General features: G+C 41.4%; 1 protein-coding gene across 3 annotated transcripts in view; it reads right to left on the bottom strand.

Moving 5' to 3' along the window:
• Window positions 1-1,587, bottom strand: part of VPS13A (vacuolar protein sorting 13 homolog A) — a 276,459-nt gene extending 274,872 nt beyond the window's left edge. For 2 of the 3 annotated variants that reach the window (XM_027549517.1, XM_027549516.1), the window contains exon 1: window positions 1,277-1,587. In XM_027549517.1, the coding sequence (XP_027405318.1) occupies window positions 1,277-1,376 (100 nt within the window). In that variant the 5' untranslated portion in view covers window positions 1,377-1,587. The remainder of the gene's footprint in view (window positions 1-1,276) is intronic. The other variant, XM_027549515.1, reaches the window with a different exon arrangement.
• Window positions 1,588-19,989: the final 18,402 nt, after the last annotated feature.

The following is a 19,989-nucleotide window of genomic DNA, read 5'->3' as shown; positions in this document are numbered from 1 at the left end:
CTTAAGGCTTCCTACTGAGGTGGGTGGAGACAAGTTTTATCATTATTATTTTACAAATGAAAAACAGCACAGATTAAACTATCTGTAAATTTCTGGTACTAGTCAGAGATGCTGAGCTAGCATTTATGTTCTTCATTCCTGCAGTCCCACTCTCTACCAAGGTGGATATCAACAGCAGTTAACAAGAGGTTTTCTTTATCAAACTAAATTACCTATTTACACTATTAAATAAAGGAGAAATATCACGATAAATAAGTATTTTAGAAGAAAGCTGTCAAGTGTGTGCATATTCAAAAAGACTAAAATTTAAATATATATATATATTACTCACACAAGGAGATTAACCCTAGCTTTGGCCTGGGAAAGACATTTCATAAGAAAAAGAATCTAATTTCTAATGGGTGTTTAAAATAGATAAGGGTGTAATACAAAAACAGGTGGAAGCACAGCACTAAAAATGAAACTCCAAATAAGGAAACACACCAGAATAAATGGATACAAAGTAAAGCATCAGTCCTTCACCATCCAACTTCACATCTCACTTAGCGTAAGGACAGAGCACCTAGCTTCTTTAAAAATTCAGTAACTCTGCGACCCACAAAGCCCCAAACCCTTAACAAGCTTGACATATTGCTGGTCAGGTTGTAAATTGACAACCAATCTTTCGAGCGATCCTGCACAGGAGTTTTCGCTGTTATCAACCGAACCCAGGCGAGCCTCCCGGACTCGAGGCGGTGAGGCCGGAAGGGGGAGCCGAGCAGCCAGCAAGGTTTGGCCGTACCCGGAGGCTGGGCGCGGGAGAAGGACGGCATCTCCGGTCACAGCTCCTTGCTTTCACGTGCGGGGCGGCGTGCGGCCCTCCGTGGGCTGCCCGGGCCTCCATCACAACCCAAGGGGCGAAAATGACAGGGACCAGACCAAGCCCAGGTGTGTCTAGAGGCCGCCCCTCGCCCAACACAGCTGAAACCGGACCTCGAGGGGCTGAAAAGGGCGGTTCGGTGGAATTTGAACTCCAGACCCTTGGAGTCCACTGTGGGTCCCTTCGGCGGAAAGCGGGGGGCGGCCTTTTCATCCAGCATCAGAGACCCTAATCCCCTCCGGCCAAAACGCTAACTCGCCGGTGGAGGCCCAGCAACTGCCTCCCGGCTCTACGTAACATGACCCCAAACGAGTCGGCGGCAGGTGGCAGAGTGGGGCCAGAGGCCCCAGTAAGGCAGGGCCGGCTGTCAACGGAAGCACGGGAGGCGAGATGGAGAGACTGCGGCGGTCTCGTTACCTGCCCAGATGCCCAGACTGAGCTGGGACGTGTCCAGGTTCACCACATAGTCCCCCAAGAACCGGTTCAACACGTCCACGACCACCGACTCGAACACCATCTTCCTCAGCCGCGGTGGACGCGGCGCTCCTTCTTCCTGAGCCTGCCCTCCCGAGCCCCTCTCACGAGACCGCTCGGTTCACCGGCTCCTGGGCGGCTCCGACCGTGGTGCCACCAGCGCCGAACGCGTAGCCCCACCACGAGCCCTATGAGGGGCGGAGGCGGTAGCTCGCGCTACGCATGTGCGGCTCGCGATCCAGGGTTGGGTGGAACGCGAGGCCCGAGAGAGAGCTAAGGCGGCTGCGCGGCCGCCTCTCCAGCTCTTGCCCTAGTCGGGCGGAGTGCGGCTCCTTTTTCTCCTCGGCCCCGCCTCCTCCCCCATCGCCAGGCAACCGGACTGGTACCTGAAGTTGCCAGACATTTCTGACCCCGCCCCCACCGGCAGTCTGGCCTCCCCACTGGCGGCTAGGGCGGGGAGGGGGCGGGGCGTCAGGGGGCGCGGCGGTTACTCCCGGCCGGGAACGCCCCGCCCCTAACTGAGGGGACACGCCCCCACGTGGGCCGGGAGGTCCTAAATCTGAGTAAAGCGGCGGCTGATTAATAAAAGTGCCTTCCACATTAGTTAGGCTGGAGACTCTCAGGTGGAGTCCCAGGGAGCTTCGCACTTATTATTACAAGTTGGGAGGTACAGGCGGAACCCGGGCGGTGCTGGGCTTCCTAGGTCAGTCCAGCCTGAGTGTCTGGATGCGGGTAACTGCCCTGTTCAGTCTTACGAGCGCTTGGAGAGGTTACGCAGTTGGTGACAACTTCCGTAGCTGCAAATCGAGAGAGGAAAGTAAAGTAAATTCTGGGTTGTAATTCCATGCTCCCTTCCCTGCATCTGAGATCGCACTCTTTCTTGGTCTGGTTATTTAGACAGAGCCGACTTTCATCCCTTAGTCAACCAGTTTTGACTGACAGTGCGGAGCGCCCTCCTACGAACATCTGAAGACCGAAGACTCACAACCCCTGAGCCTTCACAGAATGACCTTAAATAAATACATAAAAAATAGAGCTCTTTCAGAACCACTCCCACAGCCGTATTTGGTTTTATACAGAAAGAGGGCCAAAGGCCTGAGGTTGTGAAGGCCAAAGACGCTGGATGTGAAGTTTGGAGAACTATAATTAACAACCCTCTAAGGATTTAAGATGTAGGAGTGTAGTTTAAATTTCTTTCTGCATAGCAAATGATGACTTTCCTGTTAATTCTTGCATCATTTTGTGCATAGTCACCCCAATTTTTTAAGGTTTGAAGGTTTACCTTTCCAAGTAAAATGTCTGGAAAATACAGTGTAAAATCTTATTTTACATTAGTTGATGTATTGCTTTCCTATAATTTCATATTTAAAGGGACCTTAATTAAGTCACAATTCAAGCTTTTGGGCTTTAAGATAATAAAGCTGCAATGTTAGGGATTTGTCCAAGGTGACAGGACTCATTTTCTGCAGAAACAGATGGAACTTGTTACTTCTGGATGACTCCACTCCATCGTCTCACCTGCTCCTCTTGCATTTGGCTAATGACATTGGAAATCTACCTCAGAATACCTGAACAGAGAAATTAATGGAAGCTAAAATGCCTCCTGCTGCTGCTGCTAAGTCGCTTCAGTCCTCTCTGACTCTGTGCGACCCCAGAGACGGCAACCCACCAGGCTCCCCTGTCCCTGGGATTCTCCAAGCAAGAACACTGGAGTGGATTGCCACTGCCTTCTCCAAAATGCCTAGCAAAGGGGAAAACTTCCTGTCATCAGGGATTTTGCTACTGTACTATGATAAACCACATATACAGTAGCTACAAAATTCCACTGTTATATCTAGCACAAGTTTAAAGTACAAGAAATTCCAGAACTCAGTCAAAAAATATGCTTTAGTAGCTTGCAAACACCTCACACTAAGTTTTATACAGTCCATGAAAATCCTGTAGAATTGGGTGCGGGGAGTCCTTTTATTTGCTAAAGAGACCAATGAAAAAAATTCTGAGAAACTGTTGGAAATAAAAAACAAGATGCATGTTGTAACAATTCTTGTCTACTGTTAGGTGCTACGTCATGAACATGTTTCCTAAGTATTAAAAGGTACAATTTTCATGTTGCTTAATCCATCTTAGAAATTTTGTAAGCAAAAATAATGTCATCATATAAAAGATAGGTGTTTATTTATTAAACCATTAAATCAAATCTCTGTTAAACCTTGAAAAATAAGCCCAGGGATTACCAAAAAGATGCTGAAGTTTCAAATTTGAAAATGTACCAGTGTAAGGTGTTTTTCCCTCCATATCCTAATTCATTGTTTGATCAAATAAAAAAGAAAAGGTTTTTTAGTGACCCCAAACTGCAATATCATCCAACTGTGCAATAGATTAATAACTTTGTAAGTTAGATTTGCTATGATCTTGACAGGGAGGCCTGGCGTGCTGTGATTCGTGGGGTTGCAAAGAGTCGGACACGACTGAGCAACTGAACTGAACTGAGCTGTGTTTAGTTTACACACTACAGCTTTCTATCTCTGAAGTTTGGGTATGCCGGTGGTAATGCTGGATAGTTTTTCCTCCTAGTTGTAATTCCTCTGTCCACAAGTGCATGTCATTGCTGTGCTACTTGTGTTTATCATCCCCCTCTTGAGGTCAGTATTGAGAAACTAAGCTAGATGTTCAGATAACAAAGCCAATGAAGCACACCACCTTCCTGAAAACTGTCTTGGAGGAGCAAGTCTAGAAGACGGCAATTTTATAGGACTTTTACTGACCTGGCCTCATAAAGCTCTACACTCCTATCTCAGTTAACAGTTTAAAAATTATAAACAATCAGAAGTTATTTGGATGTGTGTGTTCCAATCCGAAAAAAAAAAAAAGAGAGAAATTTTTTAGAAGAGAGACCTATGGAAAAGGTTGAGAAACTTGTAAAAACCTTATTCAGGCAGTGCATGTGAAAATTTAAATCAGTGTTTCTAAAGGGCAGCTTAAAACATGTACAAACTGACATATACATGTCTATATACATACATGTGCATATGATTTAACTCAGCAATCCCACTTCTAGACATTTACTCTAAGAAAATAATTATAAAAATTCAAAAAGCTATCCCACAAACACATTCATTAAATCATTATTTATAATAGCAAAAAATTAAGAACAATCTAAATGTCCATTAATAGGGAACATGGTTAAGTAAACACACACATGTTACTATGCTGCTGCTGCTGCTGCTGCTAAGTCACTTCAGTCGTGTCCGACTCTGTGTGACCCCATAGATGGCAGCCCACCAGGCTCCCCTGTCCCTGGGATTCTCCAGGCAAGAACACTGGAGTGGGTTGCCATTTCCTTCTCCAATGCATGAAAGTGAAAAGTGAAAGTGAAGTCGCTCAGTCGTGTCCCCAGTGACCCCATGGACTGAAGCCTACAAGGCTCCTCCATCCATGGGATTTTCCAGGCAAGAGTACTGGAGTGAGGTGCCATTGCCTTCTCCGACATGTTACTATACAAGCTTTAAAAATGATGAAGATCTATACTAATATGGAAAGAAGTCAATACTTGTGAGAAAGTTGATACACTTGTGAGAAACAAGGTACAGAATAGTATATGAAGTATATAAATTATGGATGTGTTTTAAATGCTCAGAGAATACATATAATATACATATAAAGAATATACATATATTATATATATGTATAAAGAAATCTAGATGTATGCTCACCAAATGTTAACAGTGGTTATCTAGATAGTGAGACTTTGGGTAATATGTATTTTCTCTGTTCTTTCGAGCTTAAAAAAACACATTTCACAGTGAGTATGTATCTTTTCCCCAAAACAAGAAATCTGTCTAAATAAAGTAAAAAGATAACTACAAATCAAGTATAATAACATTTCTTTTACTCATACTAATTGAAATTCTTTTAGTCTAAAGCAAATCATCTTTGGAGATTTTGAACCAAAGAAACTGAGTTTTATTACATTTGGCTATATGCTGTACACTTGGAACATTTTTAAAAAGATACAAAATTAATTTATTCTAAACTGGTGAAGAGGGATGTATCAGAAATGTTATTTTAGTGTATATTCTTTTGTAATGCTTCAGGAAACTGCATGTGCACATAGATAAACTAGTCTTCCTAAAATCAGAGCCAACTGAAATTTGTTAGCAAGGTCCCAACCCTGGTGGAGAATTGATATAGAAAAATATGTGAATTCTCAAATTTTAGCCAAAAGACATGAACAGACATTTCCTGAAAAGGATATACAGGTGGCAAATAATCACATAAAAATATTCTCAACATCATTAACCACTGGGGAAATGGCTAAAACCGCAAATGAGCAATCACTACATAACATCAGAATGGCTGTAAAAAGAAAAAGTGATAACTCAAAACGCTAGTGGAACCTTAAAAGCTTCTGCACATCAAAGGAAACTATTAGCAAGGTGAAAAGACAGCCTTCAGAATGGGAGAAAATAATAGCAAATGAAGCAACTGACAAACAACTAATCTCAAAAATATACAAGCAACTTCTACAGCTCAACTCCAGAAAAATAAACGACCCAATCAAAAAATGGGCCAAAGAACTAAATAGACATTTCTCCAAAGAAGACATACAGATGGCTAACAAACACATGAAAAGATGCTCAACATCACTCATTATCAGAGAAATGCAAATCAAAACCACTATGAGGTACCATCTCCCACCAGTCAGAATGGCTGCGATCCAAAAGTCTACAAATAATAAATGCTGGAGAGGGTGTGGAGAAAAGAGAACCCTCTTACACTGTTAGTGGGAATGCAAACTAGTACAGCCACTATGGAGAACAGTGTGGAGATTCCTTAAAAAACTGGAAATAGAACTGCCTTATGATCCAGCAATCCCACTGCTGGGCATACACACTGAGGAAACCAGAAGGGAAAGAGACACGTGTACCCCAATGTTCATTGCAGCACTGTTTATAATAGCCAGGACATGGAAGCAACCTAGATGTCCATCATCAGATGAATGGATAAGAAAGCTGTGGTACATATACACAATGGAGTATTACTCAGCCATTAAAAAGAATACATTTGAATCAGTTCTAATGAGGTGGATGAAACTGGAGCCTATTATACAGAGTGAAGTAAGCCAGAAGGAAAAACATAAATACAGTATACTAACATATATATGGAATTTAGAAAGATGGTAACAATAACCCGGTGTACGAGACAGCAAAAGAGACACTGATGTATAGAACAGTCTTATGGACTCTGTGGGAGAGGGAGAGGGTGGGAAGATTTGGGAGAATGACATTGAAACATGTAAAATATCATGTAAGAAACGAGTTGCCAGTCCAGGTTCAATGCACGATACTGGATGCTTGGGGCTAGTGCACTGGGACGACCCAGAGGGATGGTATGGGGAGGGAGGAGGGAGGAGGGTTCAGGATGGAGAACACATGTATACCTGTGGCGGATTCATTTCGATATTTGGCAAAACTAATACAATTATGTAAAGTTTAAAAATAAAATTAAATTAAAAAAAAAAAAAAAAAAACGCTAGTGAAGGACTTCCCTGGTGGTACAGTGATAAGAATCAGCCTTCCGATGCAGGAGACATGGGTTTGATCCCTGGTCCGGGAAGACTTCACATGTCACAAGGCATCTAAGCCGGGATGCCACGACTACTGAACCTGCATGCCTAGAGCCCGTGGTCCACAACAGAAGAACCCCCACATGGCAGCAAAGAGTAGTACCCCTTCTTTGCAACTAGAGAAAGCCTGCACACAACAACAAAGACCCAGCACAGCCAAAAAAATACTTATTTTTAAAAACGCCAGTAAGGTTGTGGAGAAATTGAATCATTTATGCATCAGTGAGTGGCTTCCCTGGTCCATGGGATCACAAAGAGTTGGACACGACTGAGCAACTTTCACACACACACACACACACACACATCAGTGGAGTGCTTCCTAGGTGGCACTAGTGGTAAAGAATCCGTCTGCCAATGCTGAAGATGCAAGAGAAGTGGATGCTATCCCTGGGTTGGGAGGAACTCTTGAAGAAGGAAATGGCAACCCACTCCAGTATTCACCCCTGGATAATCCCGGAGACAAAGGAGACTGGAGGGCTACAATCCACAGGGTCGCAAGAGATTCGGACACAACTGAGTGACTAAGCATGCAAGTACGCATGCATCAGTGGTGAGAAGGTGAGATGGTATAACCATTCTGAAAAACAGTTGAGCAGTTTCTAAAAAATAATAATAAAATAAATACACACATCTGAACCAGCATTTATAGTCCTGAACATTTATCCCAGAGAAAGGAAAATATGTGTTCACAGGAAAACTCATAGGTGAATGTTTGTAGCAGCTTTATTCATAATAGGCAAAAACTGGAAATCACCCAAATGTTTTCCAACAGATGAATGGTTAAATAAACTGTTATATACCCATACCATGGAATACTACACAGCAATGAACATAACAAACTCTTGATATATGCAACAATTTGGATGGATTTCTGGGGAGTTAAGCTGAATAAAAAATATATGTATTATAAAAATAGAGAACAGATTAGAAGTTGCCAAAGGTTAAATATGGAATGGAGAGACAGGCGTGGCTATAAATGAATAGCAGCAAGGGACCTTGTATTTTTGGAATAATTCTGCATTTTGATTGTGGTAGTGATTACATATAAATGCATAAAGTCATATATACACACAAAAAAATGAGTGCATATAAAACTGATGAAATCTGAATAAGCATTGGTACCATAAGTGGTACCAATATATTTATTTCCTGGTTTTGATATTTCACTATAGCTATGCAAGATGTTGAAATTAAAAGACACTTACTCCTTGGAAGAAAAGTTATGACCAACCTAGGTAGCATATTCAAAAGCAGAGACATTACTTTGCCAACAAAGGTCCGTCTAGTCAAGGCTATGGTTTTTCCTGTGGTCATGTATGGATGTGAGAGTTGGACTGTGCAGAAAGCTGAGAGCCAAAGAATTGATGCTTTTGAAGTGTGGTGTTGGACAAGACTCTTGAGAGTCCCTTGGACTGTAAGGAGATCCAACCAGTCCATTCTGAAGGAGATCAGCCCTGGGATTTCTTTGGAAGGAAAGATGCTAAAGCTGAAACTCCAGTAGTTTGGCCACCTCATGTGAAGAGTTGACTCATTGGAAAAGACTCTGATGCTGGGAGGGATTGGGGGCAAGAGGAGAAGGGGACGACAGAACATGAGATGGCTGGATGGCATCACCGACTCGATGGACGTAAGTCTGAGTGAACTCCAGGAGTTGGTGATGGACAGGGAGGCCTGGCATGCTGCGATTCATGGGATCGCAAAGAGTCAGACACGACTGAGCGACTGAACTGAACTGAACTGATGCAAGATGTTACCATTGAGGGGCATGATGAAAGGTAAGTGGGACCTCCCTATAAATTTCTTTTGCAACTTTCTATGAATGTATAATTAACTTGAAACAATATTTTTAAAGTTTTTGTTAATTTGGGGTCCACTAAGGGTACATTTAAAGATCAAATGAGCCTGAATTAAGAGCTTCCATACAGAGCTTTAATATTGTTATGCAAGATACTTGGTAAAATATTTATCAACTGAAAAAAAATGCACAACCCAAATAAAAGTTGAGAATTTGGTGAATATTCTGACACAGCATCTCAGGTAATGCTGAGAAACTGTTCTGAAGAGGCAAGGTAGGGAGCCAGGGTATATAGGAATTTTTGCAACAGAAGTCCAGGTATTCAGAATGTCAAAATGTTACTGTTAATAAAAGAAAGTCAGATATCTCAAGTTAAGGAATTTAGTATTTTTCTATGTATGGGAAGATGCTGGGCTCACTTAAATCATTCTTTCGATATCCACCTTAGCTGTCTGGGGTCAGTATCCTATGTTTCCTCATTCTGAGCTTCCTCAGGGTACACCATCAGGGGGTGGCTGTAGTGGCTGACTGCTAGATGGCCTTGGCCAAGAGCAGCCGGTTTGTCTCCATTCTGAGTTCCTTCAGGGTTCACCATCTAAGTGGTTGTAATGTGATGGCTTGATGGCTGTAACATCCTTTGTTTACTGAAATGGCAAACTATTTTAGTTCACATATTTAAAAAGGAAAAGTATCTGAATGTGATGCCTTATCAGGAAGCATTAAAATATCAATTACTCTGCATTCCCAGTAAAATACTAGAGAGAGATGCAATAACGGATTTTTCAAGCATCTTCCTCTGGCTCTAAATATCTAAAATGACTGACACCTTCCCAGATTAAAAGAAGTCCCAAATGCTGATGTCCATCAGTGCTTGCTGACCCCAGATTTTCACATGGCTGATTGTTTATCATTCAGGTCTCTGCTCAAATGTTGTTTTTCAGTTGCTAAGTTGTGTCCGACTCTTTGGGACCCCATGGACTGCAGCACTCCAGGACTTCCTGCTGCTGCTAAGTCACTTTAGCCGTGTCCGACTCTGTGTAACCCCATAGACGGCAGCCCACCAGGCTCCGCCATCCCTGGGACTCTCCAGGCAAGAACACTGGAGTGGGTTGCCATTTCCTTCTCCAATGCATGAAAGTAAAAAGTGAAAGTGAAAATGAAGTCGTGTCCGACTCTTAGTGACCCCATGGACTGCAGTCTACCAGGCTCCTCCGCCCATGGGATTTTCCAGGCAAGAGTACTGGAGTGGGTTGCCATTGCCTTCTCCGCCAGTTCCTATTCCTCACCATATTCCAGAGTTTGCCGAAGTTCATGTCCATTGGACTGGTGATGACATCCAACCATCTCATCCTCTGCTCAAATATCTAAGGCCCAATCAGGGGACTTCCCTGCCCTTTCATTCTAGTAGCCATCTGTCATACTCTGCCATAGCCACCTTTTTATCTTCATGTCATTTATCACTCTCTGAAATTATCTTCTTTAGAGGTTTTAAAAATTTCTGTCTCCCCCATCACCGCTACTTCTAGACAGGGTGCTAATGTGTCTAGTCTACTGTTTTTTTTCCTCAGTACATGGGTGTTTGGCACACAGTAGGTTTTCAATACATTTTTGTTGAAAGAATGAACAAATATTGGATAAGAAGTCACCCCCAGCTCTCACTAGACTGGACATGTCACCAGAGGAGTAGGTTAATAAGCCGAGGCCAACTTAAGGAGAAGGTATTCGTAGGATACAAAAAACAGAGACTGTTTGTGGAGTGAAGTTGCAGCCCAGGAGAAGAGGCATTGGAACCTCGGCTGGGTGCCTGCTGCAGTGCTATAAGAGGCATGTGTATACGTGCTTAGTAGGGTCTCTTTGTGACCTTGTGGACTGTAGCCCACCAGGCTCCTCTGTCCACGGAATTTTCCAGGTAAGAATATTGGAGTGAGCTGCTATTTCCATCTCCAGGGGATCTTCCTGACCTAGGGATGGAACTCGAGTCTCTTGTGTCTCCTGCGTTGGCAGGCAGATTCTTTACCACTGCGCCACCTGGGAAGCCCATGACAGGCAGGTACAGAGAGTTACAGAGAGACAAAAAGGATGTATGTGGAAGACCAGACTCTAGACCCAGAATTAGGTTCCTGATGGTTGAGCCAAGGTGAGTCCAGAAAGGACAATCTAATCCCAAACGAGCATCCAGAAGGATCCTTCAAAAGAAAGTGAGCTTATGTCACGTTTGTGCTCCAAAGCTGCTAACATGCTGCCCATATTACCATGGTAATGGCCACAGCCCTTCTGATGGCAGATAAGGCCTTCCCTTCCACCCTGCCCTTATCTAGAAGCTCTTTCATCAGACACTTGCGTGACTCACTCCCTCCATCTTTGTTTGATCTGTGTCATTTTCTCAGCCCTTCCTTGAACAGCCCAGTTAACCTTGATTCCTACTCCTCCTACTCCTCAGCTCTCCTATCGCCTTACCTGCTTTACCTTCCCTCAGAGCACTTACCACTTGACATGCTGTTTTTTACTTATTTTATTTTCTGTCCACCTATCTGTCTGCATTATCATGTAGTAATACAATATATTGTAAGCTACTCAAGGAAGAAATATTATTACTATTGTTTTGCTCATTGTTCTATCCTCTGTGCCTAGAGCAAGGTAGACATTCACATATTTGTGGAAGGAAGGAAAGGCATACCTGCCCAGTATTGAATCATTGCCAATCAGCTCCAAACTTATCCTTGGATTTGTAGCTCTAGGATGCTGAAGCACTCTGCAAATGACATTAGCAGCTGACTCCTATTTAGGTTTTGTTCAGAATAGGCACTAGAAGGGCCAGAGGAGGAAGAAGAGACTTGCTCCTTTACGTTTGTTCCCCATAAGGCTTCCTGTCTGCTTCCTTTGGTTTTGATTGATTCACCAGCAACCCTCCTTCCCCCGACAGCAGCCCCTGCCTGAATCTGCCTTGCCTTTTCCCCAACTTGCAGAATCAGTATCATCTCACCATTTCAAAGACCTCAGAACCAATCTCGTTGTTCCTGCTCCTGAGGATGCTTCTCCTAACTTGGAGACACAGCCTCCTCAGAGGTCCTTGGTTCATCTTGAGGGCTCCTCTCAGTTTCCATGTCTGTCCATTTGCTTACTCAGTGTGTGTGTGTGTGTGTGTGTGTGTGTGTGTGTGTGAAGTCGCTTCAGTCTTGTCTGACTCTTTGCAACCCCATGGCCTGTAGCCCGCCAGGCTCCTCTATCTATGGGATTCTCCAGGCAAGAATAGTGGAGTGGGTTGCTGTGCCCTTCTCCAGGGGATCTTTCCAACCCAGGGACCACACCCACGTCTCTTATGTCTCCTACATTGACAGGCATGTTCTTTACCATTAGCTCCACCTGGGAAACCCTTGCTTATTCAGTCCTTGGTGTTATATCCACTTCCTGCAATAACTACCTCCAAAATTCTTTAGAACTCTCTTTTCACTCTTTCATTACTTAAAGATCTTATGCCTAATTAACAGTTCTGTATATAGCTCTTTTGTGGAGAGCTGAGTCAGTACCTGCAGTTGGGTCTGTGCCCAGGGAGATGTTTGGCTGAGACAGAGAAGCATTGTCATCAAAGGGAGTAGAGATAAATCATAGGTGAGGAAAGAAGCCAGACTCAAGGCCAGAGACCAGATTAAGTATCAGGACTGGCAGCAAACTGCCCGTCTATAAATAAGTAATGAGTCCAAGGATCAAGAACAGGTCAGGCAGTAAAGTGTGAGATGGGCCAAGATGGAGACTGCAGAAGATAGCCTTCCCGGATGAAGTGCCGAGGTCTGCTCTAAATGGTCCTGTGAACAGGGGCCGCCTGAGAGCATATGACACCACTCCCCTCCTTCTCCTTTCAGGGCAGCCTCTCCATTCCAGAACCTTAGGTAGGAATCAAAAGACCCCTAAGATATGAAATCTCTGCCTCTCTGGACTTTTGAGTATTGACCACAATCTCGATTTCCTGCTTTTATTCTTTATCCTCCCTCTGGGAACCACTGACTGCACTGGAGGCTCTGTGACCCTGTGTATGCTTCTGTGAAACCCTTTCCCAGAGCCTAAAGCACCTCAGTGTGCAGTTCTGAAGCCAGTCCCTAGCCTCCTCTACCTAACCTATCTGTTAATGCAAGTCATCTGAAACATACAGATAGAAAGCACTGACCAGGATGGAGTGGGGTGGAACAGTCCAAAGTTAGAGAGCACCCAGGTGGCCATGTTGAGACTGAGGCAGGTGTCAACTATGGATCTCAACTAGGTCACGGCAGTTTACACAAACAGAAAAGCATAGAGGAAATGGAGAATTTATGAGCCTTGGGAACATTAATGATAATGGGTAATTAAAATAATAACAAGATTTTATCATTCATAATAGCTGAAATATGAAAACAAGGCCTTGGTTTTACAGGAGATGATAAGGAGTTCAGTGTTTGCTTCATTTCATGAGATTTGAAATCTAGGGGAAAATATTCAGAAATGGTGCAATTTGTCTGAGAACAATTAGAAATTAAGAAATAAAGTCCCATGTGAGACCACCTGACCTGCCTCTTGAGAAACCTGTATATAGGTTAGGAAGCAACAGTTAGAACAGGACATGGAACAACAGACTGGTTCCAAATAGGAAAAAGAGTACGTCAAGGCTGTATATGGTCACCGCACTTATTTAACTTATATGCAGAGTACATCATGAGAAACGCTGGGCTGGAAGAAACACAAGCTGGAATCAAGATTGCCGGGAGAAATATTAATAACCTCACATATGCAGATGACACCACCCTTATGGCAGAAATTGAAGAGGAACTAAAGAGCCTCTTGATGAAAGTGAAAGTGGAGAGTGAAAAAGTTGGCTTAAAGCTCAACATTCAGAAAACGAAGATCATGGCATCCAGTCCCATCACTTCATGGGAAATAGATGGGGAAACAGTGGAAACTGTGACAGACTTTACTTTCTTGAGCCCCCAAATCACTGCAGATGGTGACTGCAGCCATGAAATAAAACGACTCTTGCTCCTTGGAAGAAAAGTTATGACCAACCTAGACAGCATATTAAAAAGCAGAGACATTACTTTGCCAACAGAGGTCTGTCTCGTCAAAGCTATGGTTTTCCCAGTGGTCATGTATAGATGTGAGAGTTGAACTATAAAGAAGGCTGAGCACCGAAGAATTGATGCTTTTGAACTGTGGTGTTGGAGAAGACCCTTGAGAGTCCCTTGGACTGCAAAGAGATCCAACCAGTCCATCCTAAAGGAGACCAGTCCTGGGTGTTCATTGGAAGGACTGATGTTGAATGGAGTAAACATCAATCCAGTCGACTCAATGGACTCGATGTCAATGTCCAGTCGACTCAATGGACATGAGTTTGGGTAGACTCCGGGAGTTGGTGATGGACAGGGAGGCCTGGCGTGCTGCAGTTCATGGGGTTCATGGGGTCGCAAAGAGTCGGACACGACTGAGCGACTGAACTGAACTGAGAGTCCAAGACAAGAGATGAGCTCCCTACACCAAAGCAATTATGTACACTCAATGTGAATGACACTTAGGAGTAAAGGAATATAAAGAAAGAAAAGCAGACCATGAATAGAACAGTGAGGAAGCATTCTCATTTAGGGACAAGCCAAATGGACATGAGAGAGGACACCCAGGATAGAAACCAGAGAGCCTGGAGTAGGATGACACAGAAATTCAAGAAGGATTTATACCAAGAGGAAATGGTCAACAATATAAAAATTGTAGAGCTGTCAAGAAAGATAAAAACTGAGAAAGCTCAACAAAATTTAGCTATTGGTGAGTACTTGGAAGGTCTTTTGATTTACCCACTGATAGAGTAGATTTTAAAAATAAGAGTTACTACCAAATCCAGACCTTATCTTTGCCAGTAGTATGCTTTTATTTAGAAAATTAAGTTCATGTCAACACCTAACTACTTAAAAATACACAGCTTCCATATCTAAAGATGCTTTATTAGTGAGGGTTCATTAATTCAATGCTGCTGCTGCTGCTAAGTCGCTTCAGTCATGTCCGACTCTGTGCGACCCCAGAGACGGCAGCCCACCAGGCTCCCCTGTCCCTGGGATTCTCCAGGCAAGAACACTGGAGTGGGTTGCCATTTCCTTCTCCAATGTATGAAAGTGAAAAGTGAAAGTAAAGTCCCTCAGTCGTGTCCGACTCTTAGCGACCCCATGGACTGCAGTCCACCAGGCTCCTCCATCCATGGGATTTTCCTGGCAAGAGTACTGGAGTGGGGTGCCATTGCCTTCTTCACATTAACTCAATGAGTAGCCACATTATTTTTGTATTTTTTCAATATTTTAACACTTCCCTTTCCAGTATATGCTTTTATCACCCCAGTATAACATAATTCCTGGTAAGAATCTTAACTGATCCATAAATAAACTGAACAGTCATCTCCACATATCTTATTTTTTGGCTGTTTTAATCACAGTTTGTCTCTGCATACTTTATTTAAAACTTCTTGCCTGGAAATATGCTAACCTATAAATAGACATTTAAGAAGCTATATATAAACCTGCTTTCTAAGTTTTTGTACTTATGTAAATCTTGATAATATATGTTATTACTAAAAGCAAAGGTATGTATGTGGGGTTATGGGAAAACTAACCCCTTGCCTCCCAGTCTGCATGTACATGCACACACGCATATGTGATATAGAAGTTGCAGTATGCTTTGGTATTTTCATAAGTAATATTATCTGTGTCATGTAGAGATAGCTTATGTACTTCATATGTATACAATTCAATTTTATATTATATTACGTATATAATTCACTCAATATCACAGATGGAGGATAGATTTTTTTAATAACAAAAAAAGGCTATTGGCAAATTTGAGCCTCATGTATATCAGTACTATGTTTTTATTAAATTTTATAAATTCATCAATTGCTTATTAAGTAAAACCTGATATTGCCTAAAATTTCCATGTTCACATTTTATGAAATCTTATTTTCTAAAGAGAACAACATAACATTCCCAGAATCCCTTCCTTGAAAATAATAATGGTATTTTTCTACTGCTAACAAAGTAGTATTCATAAATTAGTTATCACAATTATACTGTTTATAGATTATATACTGTACTTTTTATATCTAAGAAAATTCTGAGTCAGATGCACTAATTTGGTTTTCATCAATTTTCCTTTAAGGAAGTTAAAAGATCACCATCTAGTGGAATTTTTGACCTAAAAATTTTCCAAATTGAGCTTCAAATTGAAGTAATCAATATTTTAATCAAAAAAATGTTAAATGATAGTGATTATAAGTTAATTTTTATATATTTTCTAAAATAAACCCCAAAAATATTTTATATATTTTCTAAAGTAAACCCTAAAAGTAAACTTCAGATTAGAAAATAAAAATCAGTATTCATTTATGATAGATATTTTAAAAGTGATTCTATTTATTTCTGGCTGCACTGGATCTCGTTGCTGTGCAAGGGCTTTCTCTAGTTGTGGTGAGTGCGGGCTACTCTCTAGTCGTAGCGCTCAGGCTTCTCACTGTTGTGGCTTCTCTTGTTGCAGAGCTCAGGCTCTGAAGCGTGGGCTCTGTGTTGTGGCACCCAGTCTTAGTTGCTCCAAGGCATGTGGAATCTTCCCGGACCAGGAATCGAACCTGTGTCCCCTGCGTTGGCAGGCAGGTTTTTTTCCACTGTGCTACCAGGGAAGTCCCTCATTTATGATATTTTTAACCACATAGTTTAACAACTGAATTGGTTTTTCTTTCATTTAAATGTTAACTATGACTTTCTAAAATTTTTCTTACTTTTTATGTAGATTCATATTTTTAAAGAAGAAACATCATTGCTTGCAATTTTATATTATTGAATACAAATTTGTCTTTATTTTTTCCCCACTATTTTTTGTTAATGGAATAAGTCCTAAACTAGGAAGATTTAATTCTACTCACTGACTAGTATTTTAATTTCAAACATTTGATCTGGCCTTAAGGAGGTTCAAAAAATTTAGGTATAGGAGTCTAATTTATTTTTTAGTGGCTATGCCCACTACAAAGTATTTGACTTTTTCCCTAGTTGCATAAAAACCATTTATATGTTTGGTATGAAAAGACAAACATGGTAGATGGCCAACAGATACATGAAAACTGCTCAGCATCACTAATCATCAGAAAAATGCAAATCAAAACCCCAAAGAGCTATCCCCTCACACTGTGAGAATGTATTAGCAAAAAGACAACAAATGAGTAAGTGTCAATAAGGACTGGAGAAAAGGGAACCCTTGAGCACTGTTTGTAGGAATGTAAATTGGCACGATGCTATGGAAAAGAGTGTGGGGATTTCTCAAAAAATTAAAAACAGACCTACCATGTGATCCAGCAGTTCCAGTCCAGAGTATTTTTCCAAAGAAAACAAAAACACTGATTTGAAAAGATGCATGTATATATACATTGCAGAATTATTCATGATAGCCAAGATATGAAAGCAGCCCAAAGTGCTCATTGATAGATGAATGGATAAAAAGGATAGATATATATATAAATATATATATATATATAAAGTATATAAAATAAATATATTAAAATATATATATATAAATACATATATATATATTCCAAGGTGTGTGTATATATATGGTATATATATGTATGTATGCATATATATGGTATATATATATGTATGTATGTATGTGTATATATATATATTCAGTGGAATACTACTAAGCCCTAAAAGAGAATGAAATCTTGTCATTTGCACAACAAAGATGGACATACAGGGTATTATGCTAACTGAAATAAATCATAAAGAGAAGGACAAGTCCTGTATAACCTCACTTATGTGTGGAATCCCAAAAATAAAACAAATGAACAAACACAATAAAACAGAAACAAAGTCATAGATACAGAGAACAGGTAGTTGCCAGAGAGGATAGTGGGTGATGGGGGAGAATAAGTGAAATAAGTGAGGGAAATTAAGAGGTAGAAAATTTCAGCTTTGAAATAAATTTTAACTCTTAAAAACCTTAATTGCTAGTGACAACCAAGAAGCAAGTAATTATGTATTATTTGTCATATCAGCATTTCCTGATCAGCAAACTTAGGAATAGTCTATAGTGAAAGTGAAGTCACTCAGTCGTGTCCGACTCTTTGGGACCCCATAGACTGTAGCCTACCAGGCTCCTTTGTCCATGGGATTTTCTAGGCAATAGTACTGGAGTGGATTGCCATTTCCTTCTCCAGGGGATCTTCCCAACCCGGGGCTTGAACCTGGGTCTCCCGAATTGCAGACAGATGCTTTACCATCTGAGCCGCCAATTTATTTCTTCAATATGGTATAAGATATGTGTCTAATAAACCCAGGGGCTTCCTTGGTGGCTCAGATGGTAAAGAATCTGTTAGCAATGCAGGAGACCTGCATTGATCCCCGGGTTAGGAAGATTCCCTGGAAAAGGGAATGGCTACCCACTCTAGTATTCTTGCCTGGAAAATTCCATGGATAGAGAAACCTGGTGGGCTACAGCCCTCGGGGTTGCAAAGTGTCGGACAAAACTAAGCAACTAAGTGCACAAGTTAGCTTTAAGCTACCAAAAAAAAAGACTATCTTAGATTGACATACCCCAAACATAAGTATTCCTGAAGAGTTAAAGAGTTCATCTGAAAACCCCTACCTCACTTACCTCTATTTTATAAATTATTAAAATATCATCATACCAGTTACTTTTTCTTTTTGACAGATTCTGCAACATATATAACATGAATTTATTGACCTTCAGTAAACCTAGGAACAATAAAAGTAAGACATGTCTGTAATGATTAAACCAACAAGCTTAAGCTACCATTGATAACAAATATTAATTTAATACTGAATATTTCCTAGACCACATGAATCTGAAATTCATCCTGGCCAGTTTCCTTTATATTTAGAAATGTTTAATTTGTAAGAACTTAAAGTCAATTAAATAGAACTCCTATAATTTAATTTTGATAATACAGTTCTAAGGTACAGACATACCATATGCCTAATATACACACAGACATAAAAGCAGACATAATTAGAGATCTCATAGCTTCACTTTAAAACTTGATTATGAATCGGGTATTACAATATTATCTTTGTTCAGTTGCTCAGTCGTGTCCAACTTTTTGCAAACCCATGGACTGCAGCACACCAGGCTTTCCTGTCCTTTACTATTCCCAGAGTTGTTCAAACTCATGTCCATTGAATCAGTGATGCCATCCAACCATCTCGTCCCCTGTTGTCCCCTTCTCTTCCTGATTTCAGTATTTCCCAACATCAGGGTCATTTTCCCATGTGTCACTTCTTCGCATCAAGTGGCTAAAGTATTGGAGCTTTAGCTTCAGCATCAGTCTTTCCAATGAATATTCAGGGTTGATTTCCTTTAGGACTGACTGGTTTGATCTCCTTGCTGTTCAAGGGACTGTCAAGAGTCTTGTCCAGCATCACAATTCAAAGGCATCAGTTCTTCAGCACTCAGCTTTTTTCACTGTCCAACTCTCACATCCATACATGACTATTGGAAAAACCATAGCTTTGACTATATGGGCCTTTGTCAGCAAAGTGATGTCTCTGCTTTTTAATACTTTGTCTAGGTTTGTCATAGCTTTCCTTCCAAGCGGGTTTCCCTAGTGGCTCAGCTGGTGAAGAATCCACCTGCAATGCAGGAGACGTGGGTTTGATCCCTAGGATGGGAAGAGCTCCTGGAGAAGGGAATGGTTACCCATTGCAATATTCTGGCCTGGAGAATTCCATGGACTGTATGGTGCATGGGTTTGCAAAGTGTCAGACATGACTAAGCGACTTCCACTTCACTTTCTTCCAAGCAGCAAGCATTTTTTTAATTTCATGGCTGTAGTCATTGTCTGCAGTGATTTTGGAGCCTCAAAAAATGAAACCTGTCAGTGCTTTCACTTTTTCCCTTTCTATTTGTGATGCCACCAGATGCCATGATTTTAGTGTTTTAATTAAAAGAAACAGGTTAAAGAAACCTCTTAAAGCTCAACATTAAAAAAGAAACAGGCCTTTCCTCAAGGTAGGTGCCCTCGTGTTGCCTCCTGCAGTTGCCATCAGACCTTCCTAATCATTGACACGTCCCTAACCTCCCATCAGTGGTGACTGGCATGGCACCCCTCTGGCTTTCCTTTCTTTTCAGAAACAGGTTTCTGTTTCTTTCTTTTTTAATGTTGAGCTTTAAGCTACTTTTTCACTCTCCTCCTTCACCTTCATCAAGAGTCTCTTTAGTTCCTCTTCA

Source organism: Bos indicus x Bos taurus, chromosome 8 (assembly GCF_003369695.1).
Source record: "Bos indicus x Bos taurus breed Angus x Brahman F1 hybrid chromosome 8, Bos_hybrid_MaternalHap_v2.0, whole genome shotgun sequence".
NCBI lineage: Eukaryota > Metazoa > Chordata > Mammalia > Artiodactyla > Bovidae > Bos > Bos indicus x Bos taurus.
Note: the sequence above shows the minus strand (reverse complement) of the source record. Positions and strands in the feature narration are given on the sequence as shown.